Here is a 16,127-nt window from a genome sequence, read left to right on the forward strand (position 1 = left end):
ACGCTAAGGACAACACACACACATGTGCCTTAGGGAGGACTCGAACCTCCGATGGGGGCAGCCGCGCGAACCGTGTTAGACGCCTAGACCACGCGGCTACGGCTATCCCGCGCGGCTGCTGTTATGTGTGCGGAGAGTACATGCTATTTGAAAGACGTCTACGGAATCCATTACTACAGTGATTCCTGTATTATGTACACATGTGACTGGAACACTGCGGACGTTCGATGTACTGGGGCCTGAAGAAGACGCCGCTGAGGCGCTGAAACTAGTTCCCTAAATGAAGTATTCAAAAATAAGGTCGATGGTATATACTTCTACAATAATGCAAAGTTTATACTTATTCTTTTTTTATTGAGACCTTTTTCTTAGTACCGTACTGATTAGACAGCAAGAAATCGCCACGCGCAACCACCAATTTCATCGACAGAAAAGTAAATCTGTTGAAAAGAAGGGAGATGTTCCTGATAATCTGAAAGAGTGGGCCCAAATTATAGAATGATAACACCCCGTAAACATAGCAGAACCACCTTCAACCTGAGCTACATTCTCCACCCACTGAAAGCTAAAAGCTGCACTGGGCCATTGGTACACTTGACAGCTTAAGCAATTATGAAAGTTTATGAAATGCATTCGCAAATTGCTTATTAAATTGCACAGCGGCTGTACGCTTTACTAGTAACATGAAAATCTGTGCTGGACCGGGAATCGAATTTGGATTTGCCACTTTGCACAAGCGGTCGCCTTAACCATCTTCCTAGCTCACCTCCAGCACCGACCCAAACTTCCATATGTCCTAGTGTCTTCGTCCCAAGGCACTCACATTATGCGTAGCAGAATGGCGCTATCCAAAACCGGCGCCGAGGAAACCGTGGTGCAAACAGCTCAGATTAGTCAAGAATTGCAGTATTAATCATGGCCAACTTAAAATCACTCTTTTACTTACTTTGTTACACATCCTTACATTCTTTCAAACAACCAGGCTCGCTGTAGTAATCACATATATATCCCAATTAGATATACAGGGTGTCCCAAGAAAATCTAAATCATTTAGTAGAGCATGCAGGAAGGCAAACTGCTCTGTTTTTAAGAAGAAATGCATATCCAGAATCACACGGCTTGGGCACTGGAGATCTTCGAAGTCTGAGATGGGTGTGCGCTCCACATTATGTCAATAAACCCAACATAGCATATTGCGCTGTCTACATTACAAATGGGCTTCAAACTATGTACCTCTTATGTAAATTGAGAGCCTACACTGGCAGTGCTGAGCTTTACGCACATGAGCCAGTACGTGCAGTTGTCCTTGAAGTATTTCAGTTGCCCTGTGGTGTCGAGCAAAAAGGTCCTCTGCTGACGTTACAGGTGTGCCATCCACCATACCATATTACCCCATGGAAAATAGTCCCCCTATCCTTCCCACTCCTCCCACAGTGGTATTCCACTGTCCACTAAAACTACACAATATAACTGTACATCCTTACACAACCTCTGCTTCCGACCCCTTACCTCATATCTCATACCCCTGTAATAGATCTAGATTCAAGACCTGTCCCATACATCCTCCCACCACCACCTACTTCACTCCAGTCACAAACGTCACCTATACCATCAAAGGCAGGGCTACCTGTGAAATCAGTCATGTGATCCACAAGCTAACCTGCAACCACTGTGCTGCATTCTATGTGGGCATGACAACCAACAAGCTGTCTGTCCACATGAGTGGCCACCGAGAAACTGTGGCCAAGAAATAAGTAGACCATCCTGTTGCTGAACATGGTACCAAACATTACATCCTTAATTTCAATGGTAGCTTCACAGCCTGTGCCATATGGAACCTTCCTACGAACACCAGCTTTTCTGAATTGCTCACATGGGAACTTTCCCTGCAATACATCCTGCATTCCTGTATCCCTCCTGGCTTCAGTTTCGTTAGTCACTGTCCTCAGCCATCCAGCCCTCTCACTGTTCCCATTCCAGCAATACAAAGCCGTCTTTCCACCATCACACTCAGTCTTTTTACTTCTCTCCTTTTCTGCTATTTACCCCCACCCCCTCCCCTCCTTTCCCCTGTCCTCCATCTAACCTGCAGCACTTCACTGTCCGACACCCCTACCATACTATCCCCACCCCAGCCTCCTCCTTACCCCCAGCCAGTTGCCACTCCCATCATGCATGGGTGCTCCTTCTTGCAGTGTGGTTTCAGTTGCCTGAGACTGCAGTTGTGAGTGTGTATGTGTGTGTGTGTGTGTGTGTGTGTGTGTGTGTGTGTGTGTGTGTGTGTGTCTCCTCTATTGTTGATGAAGGCCTTAGTGGCCAAAAGCTTTATTTGTGGCAGTCTTTTTGTTGTGCCTATCTGCGACTCAGCACCTCCACTGTATCACTATATGGTGAGTAGCTACTTACTTTCCTTTTCATAATATTGTTACATTCCATCCAGGATTTTCCATTGCTTGATTCAAAGGTTAAATGTAATTTATAAGCCTCTTACAAATGTGGATCTGTTTTGTACTTTGTGATTTTTTTGTTGATTCAGTACAGGTCTTACTGAATCTATGATTCATGCTGTCTAGTGTGAATTGCTCTATTCTCATATATGAATGAATTTATATATATGTTACTGGTGTACTGATTAGTAAGATGCAGTTGTAGGTATCTGAGCAGTATATTGGTAGTTATTCTCTTGGTGGTTGGGGATGGCTAGTAGTAACCAGGTAAGAAGTAAGGTATTTGTTGATGTAATAAGTTACTTTTGTCATGACTATTGAATGCTGAAGGCTGTATATTTTGAAATGTTATGTTGTTATTTGGGTTGTCTGTGTGGGGCCAGACTGAATGTCTGGCATTGATTATCATGATTATTTCAGTAAGATATCTTGTGTTGTTCAAGCACTTTCAAAGTTTATTCATGCCTCAAGAAATCTGTGTACAACACTCTTTTCTGTCTTGTTAAATTCGCATTTGCACTGTAAATAAAGTTATAATAACAATATTGAGACCCACATCTGCACAACCCCAGCCTAAACCCCACTCCACCTAAATCTCACACTACAACAAGAAATGATCATCAGAAGTACTGATTCCCTGATATTAAAATCAAGGACTTCAACATTAAGAATATGAAGAGAATTGGAAATTCCACTTTTAAATTCAGAGGTGGTATGAATAGATGTGAAGAGTACATTGAAGGCCTATATGAAAGGGAGGACTTGTTTGATGATATGTTGGAAGAAGAAATGGAAGTTGATATGGAAGATATAGGGGATCCAATGTTACAGTTAGAGATCAGTAGAGCTTTTGAAAACTTGTGACCAGGTAAGGTAGAAGGGATAGATAACATTGCTTTGGAATTTCCAAAATCATTGCTGGAAGTGGCTTCCAAATGGCTATCAGGATTAATGTGCAGAATCTATGAAACTAGCAACATACCATCATATGTTTGGGAAAATATCATCTACACAGTCATGAAGATAGCAAGAGTGAGTAAATTCAAGTATCCAACAGTCAGCTTAACAACTTCTACATGAAATTGCTGACTGGAATAATATACAGAAGAATGGTGAAGAAAATTTAGGTGCTATTAGATGACAATCAGCCTGCCTTTCAAAAAGATAAATGCACCAGAGCTGCTGTGCTTAATAATGGATGGTGTAGGGTAAGACAGATGGTGCAACAGAACCAAGAAGGAACACTGAGAATGGAAAACCAGAGTGAAGTGCTCAAATTAAAAAAGGTGTAAGACAGAGATGTAGTTTCTGGCCCACTTTTCAGTCTATGCTTTTAAGCAGCAATGATGGAAAGAAGAGAGGGGCTCAAGAGTGGAATTAATATTCTGGGTGAAAGGGTATCAAGGTAAGATTCATTGACGACATTGCTGTCTCATCTGAAAGTGAAGAGGCATTGATGGATGTGTTGAATGGTGTGAACATTCTAATGAGTACAGAATATAGATTGAGAATGAACTAAAAAAAGGGGGGCAATGGAAAGAGGAGCAGTAGAAACGAAATTAGTCATAAATTTACCATTGAAACTGGTGTCCATGAAGAAACCAAAATTAAGGAATTCTGCTACTTTGGAAGCAAAATAACAAATGATGGGCAAAATAAGGGTACTTAAAAGTAGACTAGTACAGGCAAAGAAGGCTTTCCTGACCAAAAGAAGTACATTAGATTATTTATTTATTGACATTTCCTTTGCGTGGAGCCATCGTAATGATGGCTTTTGCAAATGTCACACTTAATACTATGGTTATATTTATACTTATAAAATACACTATATTCTGTGGCTGTTGCTTCTTATGTCAATTTTTTACATTTATCACATTACAACTGATATGCTAATGCCTCATGTTACAATCACTATCTTAAAATTCATTGAAAGAATATAAACATTTTTCTATTAGAAAAGATTTTAATTTTGTTTTAAAAACATTTCCCGTGTACATTCTTAGAGAGTTTGGTAGCTTGTTATACCAAATCAAACCACTGATATATGTACTTCTGTCAGTCATTTTTAACGTTGCTCTATTACGAAAATAGTTACACTTTGTTCTAGTGTTGTGATCGTGTACTTCACTGCCCTTGATAGCTTCTGTTGGTTGACTTATAAAAAATACAACTATTTTGAAGATGCACAGAGAATATATTGTCAGATATTCGTGCTGCACAAAAACTTCATGACATGAATTTCTATGTCCCATCCCATGTATAAGTCTTATTGCCCTTTTCTGTAGTAGTAGTAGTAGTAGTATTTTTAAATGTATATCAGCTGCACAGCCCCATAGTTCAATTCCGTAGTTGAGAAAGGGTTAAAGTGTTCCATAATATACTAATTTCAGTGCTTGGCTAGGAACTATCTTTGCGAGCTGGCTGAGGAAATATATGGCACTACTGACCGTTCCGGATATGAAATTGATGTGGTATGTCCACCGCAAATTTTCATCAACATATACACCCAGGAATTTACAGTTACCATTTTCTGTTGCAGAGATATTACACACACTATTCATATTGTTGTGATGAGAACTGCCTGTTTTAAATGTCAGTAGTTGAGATTTGGTGACATTCACCTTGAGTCCCTGATCATTGAAGTATATTGTTACTTCTGCTACACCACTAGTAGCAAGAGATTCTAGCTCTTTAGATTCGCTCCGATAGAATAATATTGACGTGTCATCTGCATTGCTTACAATATGGGAGTTGATGGATTGTGCAATGTCGTTAATATATATAAGGAGGAGAAAGGGTCCAAGGATTGAGCCCTGTGGTACACCTTGTAATAAAGGTTCACTGGTGGACTGGGAGTTCATGATTTTATTATCTAGTTTGTATGACAATTTAGTGCTTTGCTTATGATTCAACAGGTACGTGGTTAGAAGATTCATGGCTTGATCCCCAATACTATAAGATTTTAGCTTTTTAAGAAGTACCCTATGGTTTACCATATCAAATACTCTTGTCAGCTCCAAAAATATACCTGCAGTCTGCATCTTGTGGTCCAACAGACAGTAAACTTCGTGGATGACCTATGTGACTGCAGTGGTTGTAATTAGCTCTTTTCTGAAGCCATGCTGTGAATCTACAAGCAGTTTATGTTTTGTGAAAAAGGCACTTAGCTGAAAAAGGATAATGCTTTCGAATATCTTACAAAAAGTGGGAATTAATGATATTGGTCTATAGTTGGAGACTTCTTCCTTACTTCCCTTTTTATACACTTGTTTCACTACACTCATTTTTCGAACCGTGGATACATGTTTTCTCTAATGCTGCAATTAATCAGATGAGTAAGAGGTTTAGAAATTTCTTTTAAGCATGCTTTAGTAATAGCACTAGATATGCCATCCCATCCAGATGAAAATTTTTTCTTTAGCATGTATATTGCCTTGCAAACCTCCTGTTCATTCACTTCCACAAATTCAAAGTCGGTACACTGGGTGAGATGGCTTTGGGTCTCTACATGAGAATCTATAATATGGCTTGATTGTTCACCAGAAATGTAGTAGTTATTAAAAATATTACATATAGTATCTGGGTCTTTTATAATGTTACCATCATGTCTTATTCTGAGTGCTTCCATGTTCATCTTGTTGGGACGTTTTCGGTATTTGTCAATCAGCTTCCAAGATGCTTTGCTTACGTTGTCAGACTGTTCTATTGTTTTTCTGTTAATCTGCTTCCTTAAATTGACAATTTCAGTTTTAAAAGTTTGCTTGGCCCTATTGTATTTTTCCTTGAAAACCTGCATAGTAGTAGCTTTATAAAGCTGGTTTAGATCATGTATTTGTTGCCTGAGCCTAATCAGATTTGTTGGGAGTTTTAATCTAGGATTACTTCCATTTTGATGGTGGATTTATCTGACTGGACAACTATATTCATAATGATGCAATAGGGTTGAGTAGAATTCATTCCATTTCTCATCCGACCCTTTTACGTGGTACACAGAATCCCATTTCTCATTCGCTAGTTTGTCTTTAAGAGCATTAATATTTGAGGTATTCAGCATTCGTTTCTGTAGCACAATTTTTGTATTCTACCACCTGACAGAAGTGGTCAGAATAAAGAAAATCTAAGGTACTGTAATTTACCTTATCTATAACATCTTTGTTGATTATAGCATAATCTATTCTAGTGGAACATGTGTCCGTCACTCTTGTGTCAGAGTTCACTATATTTACAAGGTTGTATGAGGTCAGTACATCACTTAGTTTCAAGTTTGCTATACTATTTGAGTTTGCATCTATATTAAAGTCACTTAATATAGTAAGGTCATTAGAACCAGCCTGACCAGCAACACTACTAAGTTTATCCATAAAAGGCATTACATCAGTGTTTGGTGGCCTATACACTCCAATCCCTTTGTGCTTTGGTAACTTAAGATCATTACTGTGGAGTACAATACCTGTCATTTCAATTGATCCTTCTTTGGTCTAGTGTTCAAAAACATTAGCTTCTACATCCTTATTAACATAAATTTCCACACCACAACCTTTATGGTTTTGCCTACAATAACTATTTGCTAGTAAGTAACCTTCTAATCTATAGTATATTATTTCACTGCGTTTTAGTCCATGTTCTGTTATTACTAGTACATGTGGCAAGTGTTCCTCTATGAATATTTGTAGAATGTCTTGTTTGTTTCTGAGATATTGCACATTTAAGTGCATTAACTTTAAGGGTGTTATCCCTTCTTGTTTATTTACCATTTTGCACGAATCAAAATTGTTTGAGTTACACTTTTTACAACATTTTGCATACACTGGTTTTTTGGAACTGACCTTCAATGACTGAGCACTTACTTCACAGCCTGGCTTTTCTTTGCGCACATGGGACTCAGTCATATCCGAAATACATCTCTGAAAACTATTATTATGGTCCTTTATCCTAAAAAGGTCTCGCTGTTGTAGCCCAGAGCAATTGGATCTTTCTCCACACTGTCTTTCTCGCACAGTTTGGTTATGTGGGAAACTAGCTTGGCCTCCCCTTTCCTGTTTAAGTGGAATCCATGTTTTGTATGTTCATCACGACTCATCTTACTTAAGTCTATCAAATGTACATGGCTAAATTTATCACACAGTATCAAACATAGGCCTTAATCTGTAGAATAAATTCCTGAGGAGTGCCAAAATCGGCCATCTGGAGGATGGAAACAGAGTAAATAAATCTCCAGGATGGTACACATGGTTAACAATATTGTAAATCGTAAGAAACTCCTGATAAATTATCCTTATGAAACTTGTTCTGCAAAAGTTATAACCTGAAAAGCAAGAAAATAACAAGAGAAAATGTAGCATAGTAACACTTGCGCAATTACTACACAATGTGTGTGTGTGTGTGTGTGTGTGTGTGTGTGTGTGTGTGTGTGTGTGTGTGTGTGTGGGTGTCTAAAAACCACTTGCAATTACTACATAATGGCTAGAAACAACTATCACAGCTCCTGTTTTATGGGCCGCTAAAGACGCTTCATAAATAAAAGAAGAGAAATATGTATGTCAAAAAACAGAGTGCCTTTCATTTAGTTGCAAAGATGGAACATACCTCCATGGATGTACACTATGTTCATAATGTTTTCTTTTTACAATGTACATGGCTACAAAGAACAATCAAAGACATTTTTATGTCACACTAAGCATTTGAATACTTTTCAGTAGTTTTTCCCAGTGCTGGTAAAGTTTAACGAAAGTCATACTCAATAAGGTCCCATACTATGTTCTTTTATGATGTCACAACTAAATACTTTATGCACTGACTTTCTCCTAATCAAGTGAGTTTCAATTAAATTTTTATGTATTGCATGGTATGTGTTGTTTTTGTAGTATCTTTCTGATATTGGTTGCACACTGCTAAGAATCTGTGCTGTCAAAAACCATAAATTAAAAGTTCCGTATTGTAGACTATTCTACAATATTAATTTATTTTGTTTTCTGGTTGTCAGCTTGCAAGGCCATCATTAGTTAGTGGAATGAATTAATACTATAAAACAGCCAACATATTGTTCTTCTCATTTATAATTATGAATTTTTTCTATCAAGAAGCGACTAAAGAGTCAGATAACATTTTTGTAGTCTTCAACTGTAGCTATATATTTTTTTGTAAAACCTGATGCCATGGTTCTTCCACACAATCCTTGCTTTAATTAATTGACTTCAGCTCCTGTCTCAGGAATGGGGTGAACTTACCGGTTTGACTGAACTTGTAGATGTTTACCTCTTTTGTTAATCCTTCATTCTTTTATTATCATTGTTTCCACAAACATATCATCATAACTTATTATATTGTCCATGTATACACCCTCTGAGTTGTCAGTTATGTTTTCCTTAAACAATACCATAATGATCTATTTCTGAAGTATTTGTTCTGGAGAGACATTACAGAAAGCACAAGTTTCACTGATACTTATGACATTTGAATTTCTTCAGTACAATGCAGGGGTACAAAAATATCATTCCCACTGTCATGCCATGACTGGAGAGAGCTAATCCTAGTCAGATGAGGGTTTCCTTTGGGTTAACACTTACTTTTGTGGATGAGATGGTGACTGTCAGAAGGCTCCAATCATAGCTTTTAGTGTATCCTTGACAGCTAACACTGAATAAACCATTTCTCATACAAATTAAGTTTCTACTACAATGGACCTAAGTTCATAGTCTGATGATTCCTGCATGAATTGAGAGATGAGTAGCATAGATATTAATGGCAGTAGTATTGAGAAACAGCTAAATTTAGTGAAACTGAACAATGTCCGGAGCACAGTACAGTCTCAACCAGTTTCTACATAGAATGTGTGACTGATTTATCTGCCATAAGAACCATAATATACCATAAATTCCTAAAACTGAAAATTGTGTTCAGTAGCTGAAAGAAAGCACAGCTGACACCAGTCTATATGAAGTAGCACAATTGATCTACAAAACTGCAGTCCTCTAACATTTACTTCCATCTGCTTTAGAATCTTAGAATATGTTCTCAGCTCAAAAGCAGTGTGGTATTTTGACCAGAATGGTCTCCATTAAGACAACTAGCATTAATTTCGAAAACATGGGTCATGCAAATCACAACTCACACTTTTCTCACACATCTTAAAAAGCAATGGATGTGGAAATTAGGAAGATATAATATTTCTTGGCATAAAAAATTGAGTCATTACCAATGCCTGTAACTGTGTAATCATATGGGGTCTCAAAACATAAAGAGTCATTGACAAAAGTACTGTATTTTCAGGAGTGCCCTGGGTAAATGTCTTGGTACTATGTCTGTAGCCTATATGTTGTAAATTAGTAATTAATGATGTGACAGACTGTATTAACACTAACCTCAGACTTCTGCAGATGATGCAGTAATCTGTACCATAATAAAGTCATATCTCAAAAATGGCACAAAAATGATCAGTCACATATTGATAAAATTTAAAAGGAGTGCAAAGACTAGCAAGTTGCTTTAAATGTTCAGAAATGTAAAATTGGGTACCTCACATGATGTTTAAACATAGTATCCTGTAACTACAATCTCACTGAGCTACAAATGGATGCAGTCAATGCACACAAATACTTAGGTGCAACAACACGTGGAATATGAAATGGAATGATCATGTAGGCTCAGTCTTGGGCAAGGTAGGTATCAGACTTTGATGCATTGGTAGTATACTGAGAAAATGCTGTCAATCAACAAAGGAGATTGACTACAAAACTCTTGTGTGTCACATCGTAGAATACTGATGAATTGCTGAAGTGTGTACAACTAACAGGGGATAATGAAGATACACAATGAAGAGATCTATGGAAATGCTGAAAAATCAGAACTGATGACATCTGCAGATAGACACCAACAACCCCACTAAAATCTACTTAAAATGCTCCAACCACAGTTATGAAAGGAATCTACGATTGTACTAAATCTCCTTGCATGTAATTCACATGGGCACAGATTGATTACAATGTACACAGAAGCATTTAAGCTGTCATTAATCCCAGGATTCGTACACGAATGGAATAGAGTGAGATCCTAGTATATGGTGCAACACTAAGTTACCTCTGCAATGTACTTAACAGTGGTCTGCAGAAAAAGGAAGTAGACCCAGATACTGTAATGTTATCTTTTGTTTGTACTATTTCTTCAGGTCTTTAACAGGCAGTCTGGAGTCATCTGCGGCTGTGCCCATCCTGCCTGCAGATAGTATGTCCTCTCTCTGAAATGATCTCTTGCTCTTGGTTGTAACTGAGTGTGGAGGTTTTAAATTTTTTTGGTTGCGTATTTTAATTTACTCTCTGCTGTACCAGATAGAGTAACATTAAATAATGAGTAGTGGAGATCATTTTTATCTGTTATATTAATGCTGTTTCAAATTTATGAATGGATGTTAATGACAACCCTCGTAAGTGAATAAATGTAATGTGAAGCTTTTCTATCATATATTAGTTGTGCAAAGATTGATGCTCTTTGTCATTCAGTTTTGGTCAAGGTTGGTCATTAAGTTACTGTGATGGGTTTTGTAGGAGTCTTTAGATTGAGATGGATTAATTTAATGCCTAATAACACTGGAGTACTAAACTACGTGAAGAAAGATGGGCAAGAAATGTGTCAGTTGTTGTATCAGTTTTACGCACTTGCAGTTTAATATGAATATCGATTCTTTCTCGACGTTTAGATGGGACTGCAACACTAAACAACATTTTTTTCTGAATGTACAACATTCATAGGATGTTATTCAATAGGACATAACTCTGTAATCTCCGTAGAATAAAAATCTCATACAACAGTCTTAGTAATGACTCAGAACACCATAAAATTTTCAGAGAAGCAAATCCCACCATATACCTTCAGTGAATGTGTTAATGTTGTCTAATACATGATGAATATCTCTATCTAGTACAAAGATGAGAAACAAAGCCCCATTTGATATGTTATTATGTTCTTTTCCTCTGTGCATGTCATATCAGGATGCAACTTGTAACTGGCATCATATTGATCTATATTAGCGTTTTGTTTTCATCAGAACTTTCAGTACTTTCACTACATCAGCATTCACATACAAATCTTGTCACTTCAGAAGGCAGTGACAAATGCTGTTGAATGCAACATAGTGAAGACAGGTTTCTGTTATATGTGAACTGATTGTATTTTTATTCTCATTTGTTCACTTATTAAATACGTAATATATCATTCAGATTAACACAAAAGAAAAGTGTACATGGGACCTTAAAAATAGTAATACAATATACTTTTTAATGATGTATTTTATAATTATGGCTCACAAATTTATGTCAGTGATGGTTTATACTGGCAATGCCTTAGTTTGAAGAAACAGGCATCTCCATTTTAGAAAACTGCTGTTTTTCCTTCTCTACCCATTCTTTCAATGTTCTAATTTGAAGCAGAATGCTGTCACTGCAGGTTCCACCAGTGCTTCTGTATTGTTCAACACTGTTAGCGTAATCCCATATCTTCTCAATATCATCACTAAATTTAGAGCTGTAACATGGTATTCAGATGTAAATAATAGGCTTTAGAATACTGAAATATATGTCACATTTTGAAGAACAAGCACCCATTAATTATAGAGAAATAAAGTAAAACAGAATTTTAGAATATGAGGTTTATATTTAAATCTGATGGTCAAGTGGAAATAGTACATCCATTTCTGTAGGGCACATTTTTCATATTGGAAGTGACTATTAAGTCATCTTCCTTTAGATTAAGTAAATATCATAAGTAATAAATACATAATGAAAGTGATTTTCTAATATGCATTTACTACATTTAGATTGAACTTCTGTTTCGAAACTGCAGTATGAAAAATTGAGCTGAAATACAATGCTTACTACTGAGGGAAAGCCTGGATGCAAAAAGCTGAGGAGAGATGATTACGGAAATATTTCAAAGACGCATTGATAAGAAGAAGAGAAGATAATAGGCAGAAAGTAGAGGAAATCAGAAGGAAGTTTTAGAGGATCCTAATACATGTCAGAGTGAGAGCCCAACTGATCACTCATCTGTTAATATGTGAACTTGCACATTTTACATACCTGATCAGCTGAAGTTCATTTACGGTGAGATCTGTTATCTGTTTCTTCTGTTTTTCAGCTGTGGCAACAACTTCACCAACGATATGATGTGCTTCACGGAAAGGAACCTATTAGGCACATCAACTCAGTAAGCCATGTAAGACAAAATTATAATTTGAAGATTGAGAATAGGTTTTTAATTCCAAGGTAACTTTTTTTAGCAGCTACTGGTAGTCTTACCCCTTTCCGCACTAGGTAATATGCAACGTCAGTGGCCAGAAGGTTTGGTGTTAGAGCTGACAGGCAGACTTCTTTATTTACCTGTAATTTATAACATTTATATATAGCTTCCCATTTTCTACTCTTTTATCAGTGATGATATAATTCTGTTTCATTTTTATCAAAGACAAGTGACATGGGGTTCAAAGGGCAACAAAACTGTGAAAGCCTATAAAAAAATTGATAAATTGTCTTACCAAAATACCTGCTGTTGGTAAGTAAATATTACATAAATGTAAAAAAAGTTAAGCAATTGGTGCAACAATATACCCAGTTTTTTCTGTCAATAATAATAATACAAATCAAACAGTTTATTTATTTTTCTGGAGCAATAGGAGCAAGCATAGCTCACTGCAATTACTGCTTTGTTATTTCATGCAGTTTTTAAATAAACTATTGGTGCTTCATCTGTTTGTTTTCTAGTGATACCAGCTAAAGCTATAAGTGGCATAAAAACTGCTGTTAATGTACCACACATTACACTATTTTCGTATCATTAAAAACAAGTGAAAAAATACAGTTGCACATCTTGATGATTCTTTATATTATATGTAAATAATGTATGTATGTCAGATACTAAAAACAGCAATTTTTGTGTAATTACAATTGTAAGGAAGTTCTGGCAGAATGTGACCACTTTAGGAGTACAGGTGACCATTCACCAAAAAGTGGTGGGGTTTTGTTGGATGGGTGTGGGAGAAGAGGAGAGTGGTTGGAAGCAGGAAGAGGGATTGGGGTTGGATAGCTAGAACCTCAGAGGAAGGTACCTGTTTTGCTGGCAAGGAATGGATGCACGGGTGTGGAAGACAGTGGGGAGCTGCGCACTCTGAAGTAATGTGGAGATGTGAATTGGGAGGCAGTGATTAGAAATTGAGGCCAGGAGGGCTGTGAGAGTGAAGGATATATTGCAAGTCCCATCTGCTGGTGGTGTAGGGAAGGATCCACATGGTCGAGGTTGTGAAGCAGCCATTGGATAATGGAAAACCACTTCAGGATGGTTGGGAAGAGTATAGGATAGAATGTTCATCATTTCAGGGCATGATGATAATCAAAGCCATTACAAAGGATATGGTTCATGTTTTTCACTATATCAGTCTTTTTATGGGCTGTATAGAGGAAACCTTCCTAGCCTCTCAAAACACCAAAGTTTTTGTCTGGATCAGGTTCACTGATGATATCTTCATGATCTAGACTCAGGACCAAGATGCCTTATCCTCATTCCTTCACAATGTCAACACATTTTCTCCCATCCACTTCACCTGCTCCTCCTCATCCCAAATGCCACCTTCCTGGACATTGACCCCAATCTCTCTGATGGCTGCATACAAAACTATGTACATATTAAACACACTAGCCACCAAGAGTACCTCGGTTTCAATAGCTACCATCCCTTCCCAACCAAAAAATCCCTTCCTTACAGCCTATCCCCACATGGTCAGTGTATCTGTAGTGTTGAGAACTCCCTTGCCCAATATGATTAAAGTCTCACAAGGGCCTTCACAGACAGGCACTAACACAAAATCTAGTCTGGAAACAGATTTTCTGCACCCTATCCTCACATACTCTAATCCTGCCAACCCTCAAGAATCAGTCCCAAAGGATCACTCCCCTCATGACTCAGTATCACCCTGGACTGAAAAAACTGTACCATATCCTCTGCGAGGGCTTTGACTATCATACCCTGAAATCTACATCTGCATCTGCATCTACATCCACACTTCGCAAGCCACCTGACAGTGTGTGGCGGAGGGTACCTTGAGTACCTCTATCGGTTCTCCCTTCTATTCCAATCTCATATTGTTCGTGGAAAGAAAGATTGTCAGTATGCCTCTGTGTGGGCTCTAATCTCTCTGATTTTATCCTCATGGCCTCTTTGCGAGATATACGTAGGGGGGAGCAATATACTGCTTGACTCCTCGGTGAAGGTATGTCCTCAAAACTTCAACAAAAGCCCATACTGAGCTACTGAGCATCTCTCTTGCAGAGTATTCCAATGGAGTTTATCTCTCATCTCCATAACACTTTCACAATTACTAAAAGATCCTGTAACTAAGCATGCTGCTCTCCGTTGGGTCTTCCCTATCTCTTCTATCAACCCTATCTGGTACGGATCCCACACCAGTGAGCAGTATTCAAGCAGTGGGTAAACAAGTGTACTGTAACCTACTTCCTTTGTTTTCAGACTGCATTTCCGCAGTCTGGCATCTGCTTTACTGATGATTAATTTTATATGTTCATTCCATTTTAAATCACTCCATCACTCCTTATGCCTACTCCCAGGTAATTTATGGAATTAACTGCCTCCAGTTGCTGACCTGCTATATTGTGGCTAAATGATAAAGGATCTTTCATTCTGTGTATTCACAGCATATTACACTTGTCTACATTGAGATTCAGTTGCCATTCCCTGCACCATGCATCAATTTGTTACAGATTCTCCTGCATTTCAGTACAATTTTCCATTGTTACAACCTCTCGATATACTACAGCATCATCCACGAAAAGCCTCAGTGAACTTCCGATGCTATCCACAATGTCATTTATATATATTGTGAATAGCAACAGTCTATGACTCCACTGCAGCACACCTGAAATCACTCTTACTTCGGAAGACTTCTCTCCATTGAGAATGACATGCTGCGTTCTGATATATAGGATCTCTTCAGTCCAATTACGCAATTGGTCTGAAAGTCCATATGCTCTTACTTTGTTCATTAAACAACTGTGGGGAACTGTATCAAACATCTTGCAGAAGTCAAGAAACACGGCATCCACCTGGGAACCCGTGTCTATGGCCCACTGAATCTCATGGACGAATAGCGTGAGCTGGTTTTCACATGATTGTCTTTTTTGAAACCCATGCTTATTCCTACAAAGTAGAGTCTCCAGAAAAGTCATTATACTCAAACGTAATACGTGTTCCAAAATTCTACAACAGATCAACGTTAGAGATATAGGTCTATAGTTCTTCACATCTGTTCGACGTACCTTCTTGAAAATGGCGATGACCTGTGCCCTTTTCCAATCTTTTGGAATACTATGCTCTTCTAGAGACCTACAGTACACTGCTGCAAGAAGCGGGGCAAGTTCCTTCACGTACTCTGTGTAAAGTCGAACTGGTATCCCATCAGGTCCATCGGCCTTTCCTCTTTTGAGCGATTTTAATTGTTTTTCTATCTCTCTGTCATCTATTTCGATATCTACCATTTTGTCATCTGTGTGACAATCTAGAGAAGGAACTACAGTGCAGTCTTCCTCTGTGAAACAGCTTTGGAAAAAGACATTTAGTATTTCAGCCTTTAGTCTGTCATCCTCTGTTTCAGTACCATTTTGGTCACAGAATGTCTGGACA

General features: G+C 37.9%; 1 protein-coding gene across 1 annotated transcript in view; it reads right to left on the bottom strand.

Annotated features, from left to right (window-relative positions):
- Positions 1–11,606: 11,606 nt before the first annotated feature.
- Positions 11,607–16,127, bottom strand: part of LOC126189214 (argininosuccinate lyase) — a 63,842-nt gene continuing 59,321 nt past the window's right edge. Inside the window, exons 11-13 of the mRNA XM_049930924.1 lie at positions 12,737–12,817; positions 12,518–12,624; positions 11,607–11,963 (exon numbers count right to left, since the gene is read on the bottom strand). Coding sequence (XP_049786881.1) covers positions 11,783–11,963; positions 12,518–12,624; positions 12,737–12,817 — 369 coding nt within the window. The 3' untranslated portion in view covers positions 11,607–11,782. The remainder of the gene's footprint in view (positions 11,964–12,517; positions 12,625–12,736; positions 12,818–16,127) is intronic.

This window comes from Schistocerca cancellata, chromosome 1 (genome assembly GCF_023864275.1).
Source record: "Schistocerca cancellata isolate TAMUIC-IGC-003103 chromosome 1, iqSchCanc2.1, whole genome shotgun sequence".
Taxonomy (NCBI): Eukaryota; Metazoa; Arthropoda; class Insecta; order Orthoptera; family Acrididae; genus Schistocerca; species Schistocerca cancellata.